The sequence below is a fragment of the Hypanus sabinus genome, chromosome 5 (assembly GCF_030144855.1).
Source record: "Hypanus sabinus isolate sHypSab1 chromosome 5, sHypSab1.hap1, whole genome shotgun sequence".
Taxonomy (NCBI): Eukaryota; Metazoa; Chordata; class Chondrichthyes; order Myliobatiformes; family Dasyatidae; genus Hypanus; species Hypanus sabinus.
This window is the reverse complement of record NC_082710.1, coordinates 68,450,729-68,471,990: the sequence shown is the minus strand read 5'-3', so window position 1 is coordinate 68,471,990 and position 21,262 is coordinate 68,450,729. Positions and strand designations below refer to the sequence as shown.

Sequence of the window (21,262 nt, the reverse complement as noted above, 5' to 3'; positions counted from 1 at the left end):
ATTTTTAAAATCAATTTATTGATCCTTTATTGAGATCAGTCACACCCACTGTAATTAAAATAAAAATTTAAAAAACGAGAAGGAAGGTCATAGGTTGCTAAACTTCACATTCAGAAAGCCCCAGCAATCCAGTTAGCAGTGGATCTATTTGTTACTGATGTAAATGTGTTCAAATTCAGCTGCTTGTCCTTCATAAGGTAAAAGAAACAAGGATCCCTGGAAGTGAAATACATTTGTCAGTGCTGTTTGAGTTCTCAGTGGATCAGTAATTTTACTTAATGCATATTGTTGGTTGACTATTGGTCACTGTACTTGTGGGGTAGAAGATGTGTGTCTGTGTGTGTGCGAGTGAGTGAGTGGGTGTGTGCACACACGTGTGTGTGTGTGTGTGTGTGTGTGTGTGTGTGTGTGTGTATGTAAGTATGTATATGAGCATGTGAGCATGCACGAGTGTGTGCATCAGTTAGGTATGAATGTGTGTATGCATGTGTGAGTGTGAGTGTGTGTGGGTGTGTGTGGGTGGGGGGGGTGATGAGAATGTGGGGAAAATAACTGAGGAAATAATGTAGGATCTGTAAAGTGGTCAATACAGATTCTGCAGACAGAACGTCCCTTTAAGCTGTGACTCCATAACATACTGTATAAAATCAGCAGCTGGAAATCTATGATCAAAATAGTACTTGCACACTGCCATTCATCTTACTATTTTAATATCTTCTTCAATTGTCCATCGAAATCCAATGACAACGGTGAGATCTTTGATGACTGTACAGTCCTATCCTGGACCCACAAACTCTATTGTAGGTGGGACATGTATATGTGGTAGTGGTAGTGATGGCAACCATGGCTGCATTTCTCCTGGTTCTCTTCAGCTGTCTTCTGGTTGTTCTTTCCATCTCCAGAATATGAACTCCATCCCTACACAGCTGTCGCCAAGTGTTACGGTCAGCAGCAACATCCTCCAGGTCCTCAGGTCTGATCTCGCACTTTCTTAAAGCATTCTTCATCTGATCCTCACAGCGCTTCTTCAGCCCTCCAGCTGAGCATTGACCATGATGTAGCTGACCGTATAGCACTCTGTGGGGTAGCCAACATGGGGGCATCCTTATCACGTGCCCCAGCCACTGCAACTGAAACTGGGTGATCATGGCTCAATACTTCTGCAGTTAGTTTTTACAAGTATTTCAGTGTGAGGCACCCGCTCACGCCAAGTAATTCCCAGGATGTGCTGAAGGCAGCTTATGTGGAAGTGTTCCAAGGACTTGATATGAAGGCTGTAGGTTACCCAAGCTTCACAGCTATAAAGGAGGGTGGTGACACAGTGGACCTATATCAGCTCTGTGTTCTATGAGGCAGCAGCCCAATCCATCGGCCATAAGAGCAGAAACCACCAAGACTGGTTTGACGATAACTCAGACGCTATCCACAGCTTGCTTAAGGACATGCACGAAGCACACCGGGCAACTTTAGATAACCCTTCATCCACCAGCATCGGGCAGCATTGGCAGGCAGCTCGGAGGAAAGTGCAAAAGGCAATACGGTCCGTACAAAATGAGGGGTGGACTGAAAAGGGCATGAAATTCAGTCCTTTCCCGATAATAATGACATGCATAATTTTTACAATGCTGTCAAATCCATCTACGGCCCAGTAAGTCGATGCATTACTCCCCTGAAAACAGCAGATGGACTAACACTTCTGAAGAATCAATACCATTCTGCTGAGGTGGGCCGAGCATTTTAACACCCTGCTTAATCAGGACTCTGACGCAGACCCCACCACCCTGGACGAACTGCCTGAACTTCCTCCTATCCATGACCTCAGTCTACCACCAACCTTCCAGGAGGTTCTATCAGCTGTCCATTCCCTTAAGAACAACCAATCCCCGGCACTGACAATATCCCTGCTGAGTTACTGAAGAACGGAGGGTACATGTGTATGCACACCCTCTACCAGTACATCACCAAGGCCTGGACTGACGAGAACATCCCACAGCAATGGAGAAATGCAAGCTTTGTTGTCATTTATAAGAACAAGGGTGACAAGGCCATCTGCAGCATATTGGTATTTTAATATATTCAGAGTTGCACAGTCTTTCAGCTCAACCCATCCTCGGTGACCAAAGTGCTACACTGAGCCACTCCTGTGTTTGGCCAGTATACTCTAGATTCTTCCTACCTAGGTATGTCCCTGTCCTGCCTGTTTGTACACACTTCCTCTAGCAGCTCGTACCACCACCTGAGCGGAAGAAGTTTCCACTTTACATCATTCCACTCTCACCTGCTCTCTGGTATTAGATTTTCCTGTCTTGTGGAAAAGAATTGGCCATTTGCCTGTTTATGCCTCACATCTGGAAGGCCATTGCTCAGCAAAAGAAACCCATCTCAGTCTGTCCATACAAATCTTTTCTGCACCCTCTTAATCTACGCATATCGCCCACTTTCCTTTACCAACTTATGCAGCAGAAGTGTAACGCCACTCTCAGGAAATTATGCATTGTACGTTGTACCCATAGGTCTACAAAACTCCCCAGGGCCCCATCATTGGCTCTGAAATGTCCTGCCTGAGTTTAACTTCCCAGGGTTTCGCTCGGCAGAAGACAAGCTCAGTTGTAGCCGACTGCAGATTTTTTTGCAGCACTCAATAGACTTGGGCCTCGAGCTGCGGGGTCACCTGCTTTTCTGCCATCGGGAAGAGGCGTCTGAGCTGTTGCGCTCTACCAGGGGTGGGTCAGAGCACTTGTGGTTGACTGAAGATTTCAAATGGACTGAGGGGTCTGGACTATATACATAGATAATTGTCAAGTTGCGTTTTTACTGATATTCTATATGAGCTTGTATATGCTAGGATTGGGCCTCAAAGCCACAGATTTGCCTAGAGAGCGTCAGGATTGGTTGAGCAACGATCTCAGTTTGCTGGGAGGTCTGGAGTATTTGGAATGCCTATAAAAAATATTCACCGCCACCCCCCTCCCCCCGGAAGTCTTCGTGTTTTATTGTTTTCCAACATTGAATCACTGTGGATTTAATTTTTTTGACACTGCTCAACAGAAAAAACACAGGTCAGGAGATGGATAAAAAAAAAAATTCCAGGTCACTGACTATCCCTTAGAGTACAGTACAGTCAAATATCAAGAAATGGCAAGAACATGGCACAGCTGTAAATCTGCCTAGAGCAGGCATTCCTCAAAAACTGAGTGACTGTGCAAGAAGGGAACTAGTGAGGGAGGCCACCAAGGGACCTATGACAACTCTGGAGGAGTTACAAGCTTCAGTGGCTGAGATGGGAGAGACTGAGCATACAACCAGTTGCGGCTTTATGGGAGAGTGGCAAAGAGAAAGCCACTGTCGAAAAAAAATCTCACATGAAATCTTGACTAGAGTTTGCCATAAGGCACGTGGGAGACTCTGAAGTCAGCTGGAAGAAGGTTCTATGGTCTGATGAAACCAAAATTGAGGTTTTTGCCTATCAGACTAAATGCTAGGTTTGGTGAAAGCCAAATGCCACACATCATCCAAACACACCATCCCTACCATGAAGCATGGTGGTGGCTGCATCGTGCTGTGGGGATGCTTCACTGCAGCAGACCCTGGAAGGCTTGTGAAGGTAGAGGGTAAAATGAATGCAATGAAATACAGGGAAATCCTGGAGGAAAATCTGATGCAGTCTGGAAGAGAACTGAGATTTGGGAGATAATTTGTTTTCCAGAAAGACAATGACCCCCAAACATAAAGCCAAAGCTACACAGGACTAGCTTAAAAACAGCAAAGTTAATGTTCTGGAGTGGGCAAGTTGGAATTCAGATCTCAATCCAATTGAAAATTTCTGACTGGACTTGAAAAGGGCTGTTCACTCACTATCCCCATGCAATCTGACAGAGCTTGAGCAGTTTTGGAAAGAAGAATGGGGAAAAATTGCAGAGTCCAGATGTGCAAAGCTGATAGAGACCTATCCACACAGACTCAAGGCTGTAACTGCTGCCAAAGGTACATCTACTAAATACTGACTTGAAGGGGGGGAATACTTGTGCAATCAATTATTTTGTGTTTAATAACTCTAAGAAATTTAGACCAATTTGTAGAAATTTGTTTTCACTTTGACAGGAGTGTTTACTGTTGATCAGTCTCAAAGAGGCAGAATTAAATCCACGGTGATTCAATGTTGTGAATCAGTAAAACATGAAAACTTCCAGAAGGGTTTGAATACTTTTTATAGGTACTGGACATGCATATTTTGCATTGTATTTTTATGACTATTCTATATATGTTTGTATATGCGAGGATGGGCTCTCTGATCCGTGATAACCACCTGCAGGCATTAGGGCCAGTCGAGAGATGATCTCAGTGGGTTGGGTTGTCTGAACTATATACATGCATATTCTTTGTGAGTTGTATCTTACTGATATTCTATATGGGTTTGTTGACTTGTATGTGCGAGGGCTGTTTGTCAAGCCACAGTGTGGGGGTGGGCTGGGGCATCAGGACTCTCTTATTCCATGAATGTGTTATTGTGCGGTAAAATGTTTTAGCACCTTGACCCTGTAGTAACAATGTCTTGTTTGGCTGTATACACGTATGGTTGAATGAGAATTACATTTGAATTGAATTACAAAATGCTTTATTTTGCATTCAATCTGAGTTAAATTCCATCTGCTGTTCCTTGATCCACTTTCCTATTTGATCTAGATCTTCTTGTAACTTTGGATAATCTCTTCAGTGTCTCTGACACCACCAGTTTTGTGTCAGCCACAAACTTACTGATCATGTCACTTATATTCTCGAAAGCATTAATGTTCATGACAGATTCATATGGTGGCACAATAGTGGCACCATAATGGTTAGCACAATGCTTTACAGTACAGGACAGGCAATCTGGGTTCAATTCCTATTGCTGTCTGTAAGGAGTTTGTATGTTCTCCCCGTGACGACATAGGTTTCCTCTGACATTCCAAAGGTGTGCCGGTTGATAGATTAATTGGTCATTGTTCGGTGATTGTGCTAGGGTTAAATTGCGGGTCATTGGGCGACATGGGTCCAGGGGCCGGAAGGGCTTTTACCACACTGTATCTCAATAAAAAATTAAAATGACAGCGTGCCCCGCACTGAACCTTGTGGCACACCACTGGCCACAGTCTGAAAGATAACACTGACTACCACTCTCCGACTCGGGATTAGGAATATCAGGTTGGTGCAGTTTGACAAACTTAACTGGGTTCTTCAAGGATATAACATTGCAGTGGATAGAGGGGAACAGATGGATGTTACTTACTTGGATTTCCAGAAGGCATTCAATAAGGTGCTGCATAAAAGACTTATCCATAAGATAAGGATGTACCTAGTTGGAGGTGATGTATTAGCATGGATAGAAGAATGGTTAACCAATAGAAAGCAGAGTTGAGATACATGGATGTTACTCTGATTAGCAATCAGGGGTGAGTGGAGAGCTGCAGGGGTTGGTGCTGAGCCGCAACTGTTCACAAAATATACATTAACGATCTGGAAGAGGGGACCCTGTGTAGTGTATCTAAGTTTGCTGATGATACTAAATTGAGTAGAAAAGCAAATTGTGCAGAAGATACAGAGTCTCCAGAGAGATATAGATAGGTTAAGTGAGTGGGCAAGGGTCTGGCAGGTGGAGAATAATGTTGGTAAATGTGAGGTTATCCACTTTGGAAGGAAAAAACAGAAGAACAGATATTAATTTAAATGATAAAAAATTGCAGCAAAGGGACTTGGGAGTGCTTGTGCAGGAATCACAAAATGTAGGTTTGCAGGTGCAGCAGGGTATCAAGAAGGCAAATGGGATGTTGGCCTTCATTGATGGAGGGATTGAATTTAAGAGCACAGAGGTTGTGCTGTAACTGTATAGGGTACTAGTGAAGCCACACCTGGAGTACTGCGTGCAGTTCTGGTCTCCTTACTTGAGGAAGGACATACTGGCTTTGGAAGCAGTGCAGAGGAGGTTCACCAGGTTAATTCCAGAGACGAGGGAGTTAGACTTTGAGGAGAGATTGAGTCACCTGGGACTTTACTCACTGGAATTCAGAAGAATGAGAGTAGATCTTATAGAAACATATAAAATTATGAAAGGAATAGATAAGGTGGAGGCAGGAAAGTTGTTTCCACTGATAAGTGAGACTAAAACTAGGGACCATAGCCTCAGATTCAGGGGAGTAGATTTAGGAGGCAGATGAGGAGGAACCATTTTCGCAGAGTGGTGAATCTGTGGAATTCTCTGTCCAATGAATCAGTGGAGGCTACATCAGTAAATATATTTAAGACAAGGTTGGATAGATTTTTTTGCATAGTAAGGGAACTAAAGGTTATGGGGGAAAAACAGGTAGGTGGCGATGAGTCCATGACCAGATCAGCCATGGTCTTATTGAATGGCAGAGCAAATTCAACAGGCCAGATGGCCGATTCCTGCTCCTATTTCTTATGTTCTTAAGAGAATTTGAAGAATGCCTATGAGATTACCTTTAGAACACCTTATAATTGAGCCTACTAGGGGATCAGCTATTTTGGATTGGTGCACATTTGACTGTTTAATTACAACAGACCCTTCTTGTTTTATCCCTTTTTTCTTTACTAACCCTTTTTTTAAGTTAATATTCATAAATATACATCATTTAATTATATGTGGTGTGAGATGTTATTTCCGGCCAATTAATTCTAACAGGGCAGCAAATCATACAGCATTCTCACAAACTGGGAAGACATCCCAATCTCCCGGGACTGCACCTCAACGTACACAGCCTGGGAACAGAGGATCTTCTTGTGCAGAGTTGGGAGACTGCCAGATGAGACTAACGAGCCATTTCTTGAGACATTCTGAAAAGGAAGAGGGTTCACTGCATGGATAGAGCATTGGCTGATTGGCAGGAGGCAGAGTGGGAATAAAGGGATACGACTGGTTGGCTGCTGGTGACTAGTGGTGTCCCACAGGGGTTTGTGTTGGGACTGATTCTTTTTATGTTATATGTCAATGATCTGGATGACAGAGCTGATGAATTTGTGGCCAAGTTTGCAGATGATATGAAGATTGGTGAAGGGCAGGTAGTGTTGAGGAAGCAGAGGGACTTAAACAGATTAGGAGAATGGGCAAAGCAGTGGCAGATAGAATACAGTGTTGGGAAGTATATGGTCATGCACTTTGGTAGAAAAAATAAAAGTGCAGACTATTTTCTAAATGGACAGAAAAGTTAAAAAAAAAATTGAGGTGCCAAGGGATTTAAGAGTCCTTGTGCAGGATTCCCTAAAGATTAATTTTCAGATTGAGTTTGTGGTGAGGAAGGCAAATGTAATGTTAGCATTCATTTAGAGCAGGGGTGTCAAACTCATTTTAGGTCACGGGCCGGATTGGGCAAAATGCAGCTTCATGCGGGCCGGATCAGTCGGGTGCGTGCGATCGCAGCTTTCATTGCCTCCGTTTTTTCAGCCTGTTCTCATGTGTCTCAGTCTCTGCTGTAACTACAAAGTGTTTCATTTCACAAATTCCGTTTCTTATGAAGAAGACTGCTGAGCAAGCATTACTTTTATGAATCATAGGCTTCATATCGCCGGGCCATTAATAATTAAAATAATCAATCTATCAAAAATGATCTCGTGGGCCGGATATAATTGTATGCTAGGCCGGATGTAGCCCGCGGGCCTTGAGTTTGACACCTATGATTTAGAGAGAACAAGAGTATTAAAACAGAATGTAATGTTGAGGCTTTATGAGGCATTGGTGAGGCCTTACTTGGAGTATCGTGAGCAGTTTTGGGCTCCCTAATTAAGAAAGGATGTGCTGAAGTTTGAGAGGGTTCAAAGGTTCACAAAAATGATTCCAGGATTGAAAGGCTTATCAGGTTCTGGCCTGTACTTGCTAGAATTCTAAAGAATGATGGGAGAGATCTCATTGAAATCTATCAAATGTTTTAAGGCCTCAATAATGTGAACATGGAGAGGTTTCTTATTGTGGAGGAGTTAAGACCAGTGGAAATGGCCTCAGAATAGAGGGATTTCCATTTAGAATGGAGATGAGTTATTTCTTTAGTCAGAGTGTGAATCTATGGAATTCATTGCCATAGGTGGCCGTGGAGACCATATTATTGGGTCTACTTAAGGCAGAGGTTGATAGATTCTTGATTAGAGCATGAAGGGATATGGGGAGAAGGCAGGAGAATGGGGCTGAGAGGGAAATGAATCAGTCATAATCAAATGGTAGAGCAGATCCAAGGGTTTCAAAAAGAGAATGTATTGTGAAGTGCTGGCTTTTGGGCAAACACATCAGCCATCTGTGCCAGCAAGATCTGCATATACGTAAAAAATGCAGTCTGTATTTGAAATGTTAAAAAGTCAAATAACTAAATTGAGCATCAGATAGCTATGAATTGAGGGTGGGCACATAAGGGATTCAGTAGATTTTGATCATTGATGCATAGCATGGATTTTTTTCCCCTCATTGATTGCACATTGTGTACTACATAAGAATTAAAAGTTGCTTTTTACTCTTCTAGTCTGATCTACGGCAGGAAGTGGTCAAACTCAGGGTTTCGAAGATCTGGTAGCAGAAGGTATCAGTGTTGTACATCCACGCTCATATTCAACCCTTGGTGATTGATCCACACCGTATGTGCATTTTGAGGCTGTTACTGATTTTCAGACAAGTAGTGGTTTTGTCCCTACTCTCTGAATGGTACTAAGGGTAAGGTGTCTTTTGGGAAGGAATGAGCCAAATACATGACATCATGAGGGCTGCATGGATAAATGATTTGTCACTAAAGAACAAGTGAATGAGCCTGTAAGTTCAATTAGACAATTCAATGGCTGCTGATGAGATTGCAGATGGTGTATTGTCCCCTTATATCAGGATAGTGGATTTCACAGGCTACAATGTTTGGGGAAAAGATGGACAGCCAAATGTGGTTTTACTTTTATGTACAAATGACACAGAGATCTGTTAAAGAGCAGAACCAGAGTACAGTTATTTGGAATAGTAGATGATCTGCTTACATAACTGTAGAAGAGTGGAAAATGTCAGGATGTAATTCAACAAAGTGGCACCAGAAACCAGATGAACGAGTGAGGTCTAATAACAAGGTCACCAAGGCAATTTCCTTGTAGCATTTTGAGGGGATTAATGAGTTGACCAGAGAGCAAAATGGAAAAGTGTGGTTGTTTTATTTCCACTAAGTTAAACCAAAGATTTTAAATGACCATACAAGAGTTAAAATTTTATTGCACATTAAACTACATTATAACCAATGTTTCAAAACAAACTTTGCTAAAGGAATTAAAAGTAACACCCATAGCCAGTCATAGCACTTTGTCTCTTCTAATATCTATTGAAATCCCCTTATTAATATGCTATTTTACTGAAGGTAAAACACCCCTGGAACTGAACATCCACATTGGGTAGTTAGCATCGTAGATGTTGCATTGATAAATGGAGCACTTAATTGATACTGGTTAATCCTTAGGTAAGTGGTAGAATCTGAGGAGAATTGTTGAGAGTATGGGGTTGAGGCGGGGATCTAATAAAAAACCTATTGAATACTGAAAGGTCTGAATGGAGTACAGACAATATTTCCAATACAGGAGTGTCTACTACCTGGCCATAGCCCTAGAGAAAAAGGGATGTCCCTTTAGAACTGAGACGAAGTGGTATGTTGAAATACCGGGTGAACGAGTAGTCTTTGGGGTACTGATGTTTTTGCATGGGTGGGGGGAGCTGGGTGCTCTGGGGTTCTAACAATTAACTGTCATTCATTCTTTGGAGCACTCCTGCTTTTGTGGATGTTTGCGAAGAAGAATAATTTCATGATGTATATTGTATACATTTCTCTGACATTCAATGTACCTATTGAGATTAATATAGGATTAATGTCAACAGCTGTTTGATGGTTGGTGCAGATATAGAAGATCAAATTGTTTTTCCTGCTGCCTTTCTCTAGAACTATTTCTTTGAATGAAAAATGGTCCGAAAACCTGAACTTTGGAGACAAAACAGGAGAATAAATTACACATCTTAAACTATTTAATTTTTTTTTGACTTGCATCTTCTGTAAAGCTGAAAGAGTCATTTTATAAACTCATTGAGATAATAATCATGTAACCAAAAATAAAATTCTATCCAGAGCTGAATTAGTCTTTCTGAAAGTTATGCAAGATTGTTCCTTAAATAAATTCGAACCTGAATTGTACATTTATATAATCAAAACTCACCTTCAAGAAAGTCAGCATCTGAAATGTACAGAAATCATGTGCAGTACTTCTGTATTGGGAAAATTAATTTGTATCTTAAATTTTAAAAAATCTTGTTCAGAGGAAGATATACATTGGTACTTTTTATAAACTTCAGTGGAAAAAATGACAAAAAGTCAACAAGTTTCATCAAGTTGGCATCACTGCAGTTTATTAACAGTTACTTCAGTACCACGCACATCACAACTCAGTACATCTTTACAAGTCAAGCCTTACACACAGCTGTACACTCCAAATTATGAAAATAATCAGAAACTTAAATGAAAGGAGAAAGAAATATATCAATATTCCAATTACAATAAAAAGTTATTTATACCAATCAAGTTTACAACTTTCCCATCCTTGTTGGTGTAGACATATTCACATTTCCAACATTATTTTCACTGAAATTACTACCAATACATTTACAAACTAAAATACATATGTACAGTCTCCATTTTTTATACGTACAATTTCAAGCCACTGGAAAAGTAAATGGCATCTATATCTATATTAAATTACTTAACACCCATTTCAAGTGTTTGCTGGCAAAAAACATTAGCACCTTATATTGACAAAATGTGCATATTAAAAATACCATAATTACAAAGTAAAATACAAAACAGAAGGTCACTTGATTTATCAAGTACAATACATAATACATTCTGTGACATACTGTAAATGGTAATCTAAAAATGTAATGATAAGGAAAAAACAAATTAATCTAAATTGGGGAAGAAGTTAAAATATGGAAAAGAATGCATTTGAAATTTAGTTAGTGTTAGAAATAAAGAATTTTCCCCCTTGTACTCCAACATATTTTTGAGTGACAACTATGTCAATTTACTAAAAGGGAGCTGAGCCATTAAGGCAACCTGTTTATAATTGTTAATTCTGTGGGATGTGCTTGGAGTGATTCAAATCTAGAAAGAATTCACAATCCATGCATTGAGCCATCAAACACACCATTTTACAGATTATTTAAAGGGTAGAAACACTTTATTTTCATATAATCTGGGAAGACCTTGATGTATTCGACAGGAAGCTATCTTATTTGTTAATTTTAAAGAAAAAATATGAAAGAAGCCTATATTTTAAAAGAACTTACAGCACTAATGAAATTACCTTTAAAAATTTTATTTAGCTTCAATTGTCTGTTAGTTGATGTAACCTTGCTTCTCAGCTGGAGGGTGGTAAAACTATAAGGAGTTAGGATCTGTGCCCATTGTCTTGTATAAAAGAGCATCTGCTGTCCACTGATTGCTAATTTCTTGTAAGCAAAAAATATTGCTACATGTGCAATCTCAATATTCCAAAACACAAGAGAAATGCTAAAACAAGAGGACTTGTTCTAAAATGTGATTATCTATGCAAAATATAAAATTAATAGATACACACTGTAGCATTAATCTTGAACAGTTAAATACAGGAATAAAATAATTGTGCAAATAAGGTCATCACACCAAAGCCATACTAGAGAAATGTTTGCTATAAAGCAAACTAAGGGGTAATTATTCATACTGTGAAATTTAGACAGACTCCAAGAAATAAAGCATATATCATACTTCCGACCACAAAGCAGGCAAGCTTTTCTTTTCAATGCTCATGTGGGCTAATTTCATATCTAACAAGCTGGCTAAAGACTGAAACTGACTATATAATTCTAAATAAAACAGATGGAAAACTAATATAAATAATGACATTGTCCAGAACTTTGTGAAGAGCATGAGTTTGAGAAGCACAGTTTGCCTCTAGTTTTAAGAGCCAATCATAAATTGAGTATTGAAGGTAGCCATGAAACTTGGTGCAATGGCAGAGGTGTAGCTGGTCCTTCTGCACATCAGATGCAACAATCAGTACAATACTAATTATAAAATAAAACAAATCTGAGAAAAAAAATGGCAAAGGTAACAATGTGAAGTTTGCACAAAATAAATTTGACCTCATCACATAGCTTCACTGCAACAAGTTGCAACTGAAAGTCATTTTTCTGAAAAGAATTAGTCCTGAATAGCATCATGACCTTGTGGAGTGATAGCATATTTAAATGAACATATTTCTTAGGGAACTGAATGTCAATCAATTACATCTGTTTAGTGTTTTTCCAACTATTAAAACTCATTAGTAGAAGCTCCCAGAAAGCAGAGATTTTCAAGAACAAAATAGCCATCTACATCATCACCATCATTTGGCAGTTCATGTAATTCAATTTAAGGCTTGCTATAAATTTGAATTGAATATTATGAAATGTTATTAAATTTAACATTTTTCAAATGCATTTCACATCAGGTCACACTGCTGACTTTCTCCCCCAAGTAAGTCACATTTAGAAACTCAAAGTGAAACCTCTTCACAAATAAATCCCATCTTTTAGAGCTGCAGGTCATCAACAATTCTACCATTCTGATGCTGTTGAGGTTTACTTGTTAATGACAAAACCAATCACAAGAGGATGGCGATGCCTATTACAAATATACAGAATTGTCAATAGATTGTGATTAATCCAATTACATGTTCAAGACTGTGAATATTAAAGTTACGAAAATGCAAAAAGAGAGAAGTCATTTGCAATGACACCACTCCAAAGTGATTCAAAATGATTAAATCAACAGAATACACATAGTCAAGTATACATTTAGAGTCTGACACCACAACACAAGGCAGACTAGATAACAAGCAAAATAGCAAAACACACTAAAAACCGAGTGCAAAAACTAAGTAAAATATGACAATAGATAAAACATTCAACGACACAAAAATGTAAAGGCAAATTTGCTTACACACTGCAAGTAGCTAACAGTTTGAAGTGTACCTGGACATCAACTCTGGTACATGTGGAATTAACAGACACAAATGGAAAATAAATCTGATCTGGACCACTGTACTTCTCCCTCCCTTCCAATATCTATTTAATTGTTCCTTCTTAAAAAAAAATATCCACTGGGTTCCTATAGTGCAGTGGGATATTAAATCTAAGTACGTGCACAGATGAACTATCAGCTAGATTCAAACAAGTAGCATATAACATCATAGAACCTGCTACATGAGATAACCTGCACTCTCAAAAACACTGAATTAATTCCAGTAAATTAAGTATCACATTCTAAATTACCTTCTTGTGTTGCTTTAGAATGCTTTATTCCATTATGTTTCTGGAAATTTTGATATTATTCGACAGTGATGATTTTATCTTAGCCTAAGGTCAGAATGTGTGTCAGCAGCATTATAACATCAGTATAACTCCATTTTAAGATTCATCATCTTAAAATGATGGAATACTACAATACTCCAACGATATCCTGTTTTCATGTTCACGGGTTTTATCATCCTAATAAAAGATGCTAGAATAAATTACAGTCTTGCTACACACAACCATCTGAAAGTTTCATTCATAAAGCTCACAGGATTGTAGGATTTACAAGGTTTTACAAAGCAAGCTGGATTTTTCATTTGTACATATTTAATACTCTTCGGCTGCAGTAGAAAATACCAAGTCAACTTTTGCTCCACATATTCATTTAAAAGACGATAAACAAGCTGAAAGTAACAAAGCATTAGTCTGCAACTCACTTCAATCTCTCAGTACTGCTCATTAGCCACTGCTGGCTCCTGCTGTTGGGTGACAATATTTACTCATGTAACCAAGATTAGCCATTAAACCAGAATTGCTTTAAACAATCAAATGCACATTTTTCATGTAAATTACATAGACTGTCAAAATTTTAATTCAGATTATATAAAAGTGCAAAACTTCCATTGTTTATCCAAACTAATTTTCAGAGCATCCAGTCTTTAAAGCTTGGTAAACCAAATGCTAATTTTGAAAGGCAAACCCATGAAAATTACTTTCTAGAAAATTCCAGTATGTAATTGAACTGACATGCAAATAAAGAGTGTTATGCAATGCAGTGAGCCATTGAGATTTACCATCACTTATTTGACTGAAGCTGAATTACTACTGAATTACAGAATATTTTTATTTATTGGCTCTCATTAAGCAATTTAATCCTTTAATTAATTAGGCCACTCTGATTTTTTATGGCTGGTTTTGTATTGACAAATCTCGTATCAGTTGGCTGGCTAAAAAGTAATTGACTACAGAACAAGTTTCATCAGTTGTAGTGGGAACCGTCACCATTAGGCAAAGAAACATTTTAAGCTGTACTTCAATGCTTTCAAATAACAGCACTTAGAAGGTTCAATTTATTTGAAAAAACAAAGTGAGAGAGCGAGGGATGAACAGCAGGGCAAAAATAAAACAAATACTTTGTAACAAAAGAAACAAGTAACAATTTTGGAAAGGAAGGGACACACAACCACGGATTCGGTGGTGATGTAAAATGTAGGTTTCCTTTGAGGGGGAAAAGAATTAGAAACTGAAACACCTGTATAATTTTTGAAGTTTCTCTCAAATAAATACTGTAACAGTCTAATGGAAAGGCATTCATCACAAGTTCATTTTGGTGCCAAGGTCTGACTTGTACTATGACTTCTGTTCACTTGCTGTTATCTGCTGTGATGGACTTTCTGGCTTCAGAATCTGGTACGTGATGAGGTATTCTGGATAGGCCTGGGTTAAGAAATGCAAATGTTATGATGACTCAAACACAAATGAACAAGAACAGTGCACAAGAAACTCAAAAACCTAATTTAATTAATTAAATCTAAGGCTGAATTTTCCTAAGAATCCATCCAAATCTACCAAATAATGTTAAATGTGTTCAGGCAAGAACGCAATGTTAAAAATCTCCTAAGTGCCACTGTCAAGCAACCTAACTTTGTGATTAGTCTATGACAAGCATTTCCTAAAGAGTGGGTGAACACAGTGGGAGCATTCACTTCAGAATAAACACTGTGAACACTAATAACATCTAGTTCTAACTAAGAGGGAAATGCTGACCAGAATACATGATTTATTCCTTGACTGATCTTTGGAAGACTCAGTTATAAATTCCGAAGACTACAATAACATCACTAACAAACACATGTCAACACTAACTGTGTCCCCAAGTCTAGAAGAGATCCACTGGAGACTAGTTATTACCCTAGTTACTAGTCTGACCAAAATGTTACTAATAGGTGATGCTTAACTGTGATCTGTCACAGGACAATTAGTTTTGAGTATTTTTTATTGGGGAATTGAGTATTTCAGAGAGTGTTAGATCCATCTAAATCTGTTATCAATTCAAAGCCAAAAAATTCTTCACATAATAGATTGAATCATGATAGCTATAGTTGCAGGGTCCATAACTCTATTGACTTCAAAGGAATTTACAGTGCACAGATTTAGGAAGTTAATTTTTTTTAATGATTTAAGATTGTAAGTGATTTAATTGTTAGTTACATGTTTAACTGTTCCAGTTTCAGAAATATTTAAAAAGTATAAAAACTATTAAAGTGACACAATTTCAATGGTGGCAAAGCTGTGCAGTTAAATTCTATAGGTTTTGGCTCGTAACTATGTAAAGGCCAGATGAAACTGCACCCAGGATAGGCATAAATCACAACAACCTGCCTCACAAGAGGATCAAAAGCCACAGTATACTACATGAAATATGCTAAAATCATAGTAAACTACTAGACATTCAACAGCCTTAAATCTGGCAGAGATTGCACTAAAACATTTCAAGATAGGGAAATGTCATATTGAAGAGTCTCATAAATTAAACCTTTTCACAACATGGGCTGATGTCACACTAAACTAGTTCCTGAAATCAATTAAAGATGTACCACAGTCTGATGTGATGGGCAGAGATAATCAACCTAACTTATGAGCTCTACAGATGATATTAAACCACTATACTAGCTGGGTTAGGGCACAAAAATACCTCATCATTGTTAACGCCACATTAAATTACTTCACATACTGGGTTAAAGACAAACTAACTACCTCACAAATTAGTAGTGGCAAAATTAAACAACCCACCGAAATGTAATGAAGTCAGTTTAAACATTCTTATTAGGTGGACTGAAGTCAGAAGGTGGACTATTACACAAAATGGAAATCATTAAATTCTCATCCATAAATTGCCAAAAAGAAATGGGCAGAGATCACATCAAGTTATTATCTGAGAAGTCAAATTAAACAATCGTATAAGACAGGTAAACATCAAATAAATTGAGGCTAGTCATATTGTTACTAACTCAATAAAGGCGCACATCAATAAGCTACTTCAAAGGTTATGTCATCTCATGAGATGAGCTAAAAATGCACGATACTGCACAAGGTAGACTATGGTAACATTAAATTCTTATGTAGTAAGATAGCAGTTCATTAGACACATTTAATACAGATAGAGATATACTAAACTTTGTTATGAGATGGCTCAGCCTTAGAATGCTACTTGAGTTGGGCAAAGAACATATTAAATTAGATATGCAGCACAGTACAGGCCCTTATCCTTCCTCAGAGTCTCTACACGCTGCATTTACCTGTACATCAACTGCCCTATGCTCTGACCTATCACTATAATTCCCATCCCCCTGCCAAATGAGTTATAAAACACAACACTTCAAGTAAATTTGCCCTCAAGGGTATCAGTCCCCTTCAAGTTAAAGTGTAACCCATCCTTTTTGCACTGGTCATACCTTACCCAGAATGTATAGCAATTTCTCACCTAAACATTCATCTAGCAAATCATCTTATTCTTACCCTCATTTGCACGTGGCACAGGCAGCAATCAGAGATTACTACACTTGAGGTCCTGATTTTCAGCTGCCCTCCTCATTCTCTCTTGAGGAACTCATGCCTTTTCCCAGCTACAGTATGCTGTTGGTACCAATATGTACCACAACTTCTGGTTGCTCACCCTGCCTCCTCCGAATGCTGTGGACCCAATCCAAGACATCCCTAACCCCAGCACCAGGGAGGCAACATAACATTTAGGTGTCTCACATCCACAGAATCGACTGTCTGCTCCCCTAACAACTGAATCCCCTATCACCACTACATTCCTTTTCCCCCCACTTCCCTTCTGAGCCACACAGCCAGCCTCAATGCCAGAGATCTGGTTGCTGCAACTTTCCCCTGGTAGGCTGCCGCCACCAGCAGTATCTAAAGTGGTATACTTGTAATGAAGAGGAATGGTTCAAGTACTCTGCCCTGTCTGCCTATTCTCTTTTGCTCCCGACAGCCCACACAGCTACTTGCCCCCCACAAAGTAGGGGTGACCACCCCTCTATAGCTCTTAATATCTCCTCACTCTCCCATGTTGAACCAATTTTAATAGTCTTTTTTCTGGTATTCATTCACACATTTGAACATTTTAAATAGCTGGAGAGCATTCAATTTCCAAACGATTCAGTACCTGCTCTCCTCTGTAGATAACATACTCTGCGTAAGCAAGTCCATTGACACTAGGTCTTCCAATCACAGAATGATGTCCTGGTGGGGCATGAGCCATCTTCATTGCACTGAACTGTAGAAATGACTTCCCAAGTGTAACTCTGCAGAAGAGCATCTGCCTGCAGTTGAAATAAAGTGCTTTTTGAAACAGATATACACGGGCAAAATTTTACATTATTCAACCATGGAAAAGGTGGCATAAGCAGACCTAACATATCCTTTCAGCATCATTTTCTAACATTACGCACATAATGTACGCAATACAATGACCAGAAATATACTTGCCTAACTTGATATGAAGCACAATTTGGGGAAGTTAAAAGAACTCATACAGTAAAACGCTAATTAAAATTTAATCAAAGATAAGATGATGTGGGTGAGTGGGATTGAAGTATTTTTAATCTAGAATGTTAGATCAGAGAGAGGGGGTCAGTAGACATGCCGAGACAGCAGATGCAGAAATCCAAACTGCTATTTCCTTTTCCATATGGCTGACTATCCAGATAACCGAAAGCTTTTCTAATTACGTGTTTGTCACAGAGAAATGGATTATATCTGTGCCCAATAGAGACATCTACATGTTAACTAAGTGTAATTTAAAGTTGCATTGATATAAAGAATCAAAACAGAAACTGCTAAAAATAAAAAGCAGGCCCACCAATAGCTGAAAAAGGATAAAAGCAGGTATTTAACCATTAGTTTTTTGATTAACAAATGGAATGAGGAGGATCATATCAAAACCATGTCAGGTGTGGAGATGGTTTTGGATTATACTAAATTGTTTGGAACTTAAAACAGTTTACTGCCATTTAATTCCTCCAAGATGGAAAAGAAAAGGAAAACGTGGTCTCTCCACAAATTTTATTTTAATAAAAGATGCAACAAGAATTAAATTGTTGATGATGAATGTGTGCAGAGGAGACCTACTCGTTTCTCCTGAATAATTTAAACAAGCTAATTTCATAGAACGGGTTACAATTACTCTTGAATATTGTTATACCAGTTAATTTGTGATATATTTTGACTGCTTAATACAACAAACAAAAAATATTGATTGGAGTAACTATCTGAGTACACAACTTTGTATGGATTGAGATCACAATCTTGTACTTCTGGCACATGACTGCAAGAAACTGTGGATACTGGTCAGCTAACCATGGAAACCGGCCTCCCATTCATGGATTGTGTCTACACATCTCACTGCCTCAGTAAAACATCCAGCATAATCAAAGATCCCACCTACTCCAGACATTCTCAATGCACTATTGTAATGAATTGATCTGTAGGGATAATTTTCAAGACAAGTTTTTCACTGTACCTCAGTACATGTAGAGAGTTGAAACACTTACTGCACCAGTCTTTACCTGTGGCATATGTAACATGACCGATCCTTATGAGTTGGGCATCCAGTACCCCCTCCAATGCCATAGACATACTGATTGCTTTTTGAGGAATTCTCTGCAAAATAAATTCCTGCACCAAACATCCCACCAATATAGGCATGCCTTTCATCAAACCCTTTATAAATGATAGCATTGATGAATGGAGAACCTGAAAAACAAATTCAAAATTAACTTTTGCTTAGTACGCACACTATTAAAATCCCAACAACAATGTAATAAAAAGTAATTTGTCCAGTCTGTTGCCTATCCAGTACCTGCAGAGATTAAGTAACTGAATCAACAGTCGAAATATAACTAGATGAACAGAAAAAACAGGAACATAAGTACAGGCCGTTTTGCCCCCTGAATCTAGTCTGTCCTTCAACAAAATCTTTGTTGACCTACTTCATATGCATTTATATCTCTTGAATCTTTTAATACCCATGAGCCCATCAGTTTAAACACAATAACCCTCTTCTCATTGTTACCATCAGGAAAGAGGTTCAGAAGCCAGAAGACACACTGAGCGATTCAGGAACAGCTTCGTCCCACTGCTATTTTATTTCTAAATGGACATTGAACTCATAAATACTACCCCACTACTTATTTGTTTTCTTTTGCACTACTTATTTAATAAATTCAGTTTTTTCCCCTCAATATTTATTAATCATGTATTTCATTGTACAGCTGCCATAAAGCTGAATTTCACAACAATGCCAGTGATACTAAACCTGATTCTTCTTCTGAATAACCTAGCCCCTGCAGCCCTCCAGGGTAGAGAATTCTAAAGATTCACTCCCCACTAGTGTTACGTACTCGTGACACATGACAGTGGAGCCCTTGTCATGTGTCTGGGGTTGAAGCTGTACTGGACTTGAGGTGATGGTCTTGTGATGGTGGTGACGTCATTTTCCCGCCAGTAGAGATCATGTGACAGGTTTTTTTTTACAGGTTATAAAAGGTAGACCCCACCCTGTGAGGAGGGGCAGTTCGTGGCAGGATTTGCCAGGTTGACTTCATGCCACTGCGTGATTTAATGTGATGACGCAGTTTAGTTGAAGGATGAAGTTTTTATTTAACGCTAAAGTTTAAAAGGTCATTGCCGGCAGGTTCTTTATGATTCTGTTAGTTCGAGGAAATTAGTGGAGAGTGAAGATTCGAATTTGGAAGTTAAAGATCGAGGAGAATCGCTTTCTACGGTGAAACGGGGGCGACCTTTGTTTGATCCTTATTTGGAAGGATTTCGTTGACTATCTTTGTGTTAATCCCTAGGTTTACCTAGAAAGGACTGAAGGTAGTGGAGAAGGAAAGGTCAGTGCCTTTAAGCCGTTCTGTTTCGTGAATTCTTCATGGGAAGTTCGATGTCGGGGATCGAAGCCAAGCGACGTGAAAGAGAACCTAAATCGTCCTGTAAAGTCTCTCCTTTTAAATGGACTGTGAGCATATCGAACTTTTGGCAATACCACTTTAAAGAACTGTTTTGGAATATCACTTTACGAACTGTTTGGGCTGCCGCTCAGCAGCTGTTTCCGGTTACGGTAGTGTTTGTTTACTTTTGGGGGGTTTGTTTTCTGTGTTTAATAAACGTGTTGTTTGTTATAAGAAACCCTTGCCGAATTCATATATTTATTGTTGCCTGAATACGTAACACTAGGAAGAAATTTAACTCATCTCAACCTTTGCTCCTTTTTCTGATACTCTTAGTCCCTGATTACATAACCAGGGGAAATGTTATCCTGTCAATCCTTATAAACGTTCTAATACAGTCACTTCTTATTCATCTATACTCCAGAGAATAAAGGCCTAGTCTATTAAGTATTTTTATGATACACCCACTATAGTCAGTTGTGAGAACCCTTGCTGCATTTCTTCCAGGCACCAAGTAAATTCATTTTTAGTTATGATGGCCAAAACTGCACACAATGGTCTCACTGGGCCCTATATAACTGTAGTACAACTTCTTGTACTCAAATCCTCTAGCAGTACCACATGCCTTCTTGATTGCCAATTGCAACATCATATTTAACTGCCTGGTAACAATTTCCAATTTTCAACATTTCTTACATCCATTTAAAAGTATTCAACACTTGTCTTCACTAGCTAAAATGGATAACTCGTGTTTTCTCTCATCATGCACATCCGTGTTGGTTGCAAACTCATTATGTGTGTTTGTATTCCCTTGAAGCAATTCTGTATCCTTAACATTACTCACATGTCATCAGCAAACTTTGAAAACTTGTACTTTATTCCCTTAGTCATATCACCGCTAATAGACTGAAAAGTTCTGGCATACATACAGACCCCTGTAGTA

The 21,262-nt window shown here is 38.8% G+C and overlaps 1 protein-coding gene across 2 annotated transcripts in view; it reads right to left on the bottom strand.

Moving 5' to 3' along the window:
* Positions 1–10,379: 10,379 nt before the first annotated feature.
* The window catches only part of LOC132394225 (poly [ADP-ribose] polymerase tankyrase-1), a 124,074-nt gene continuing 113,191 nt past the window's right edge, over positions 10,380–21,262 (bottom strand). For both annotated transcript variants that reach the window (XM_059970098.1, XM_059970099.1), the window contains 3 exons: positions 18,934–19,120; positions 17,532–17,688; positions 10,380–14,794 (listed from right to left, as the gene is read on the bottom strand). In XM_059970098.1, coding sequence (XP_059826081.1) covers positions 14,708–14,794; positions 17,532–17,688; positions 18,934–19,120 — 431 coding nt within the window. In that variant the 3' untranslated portion in view covers positions 10,380–14,707. The remainder of the gene's footprint in view (positions 14,795–17,531; positions 17,689–18,933; positions 19,121–21,262) is intronic.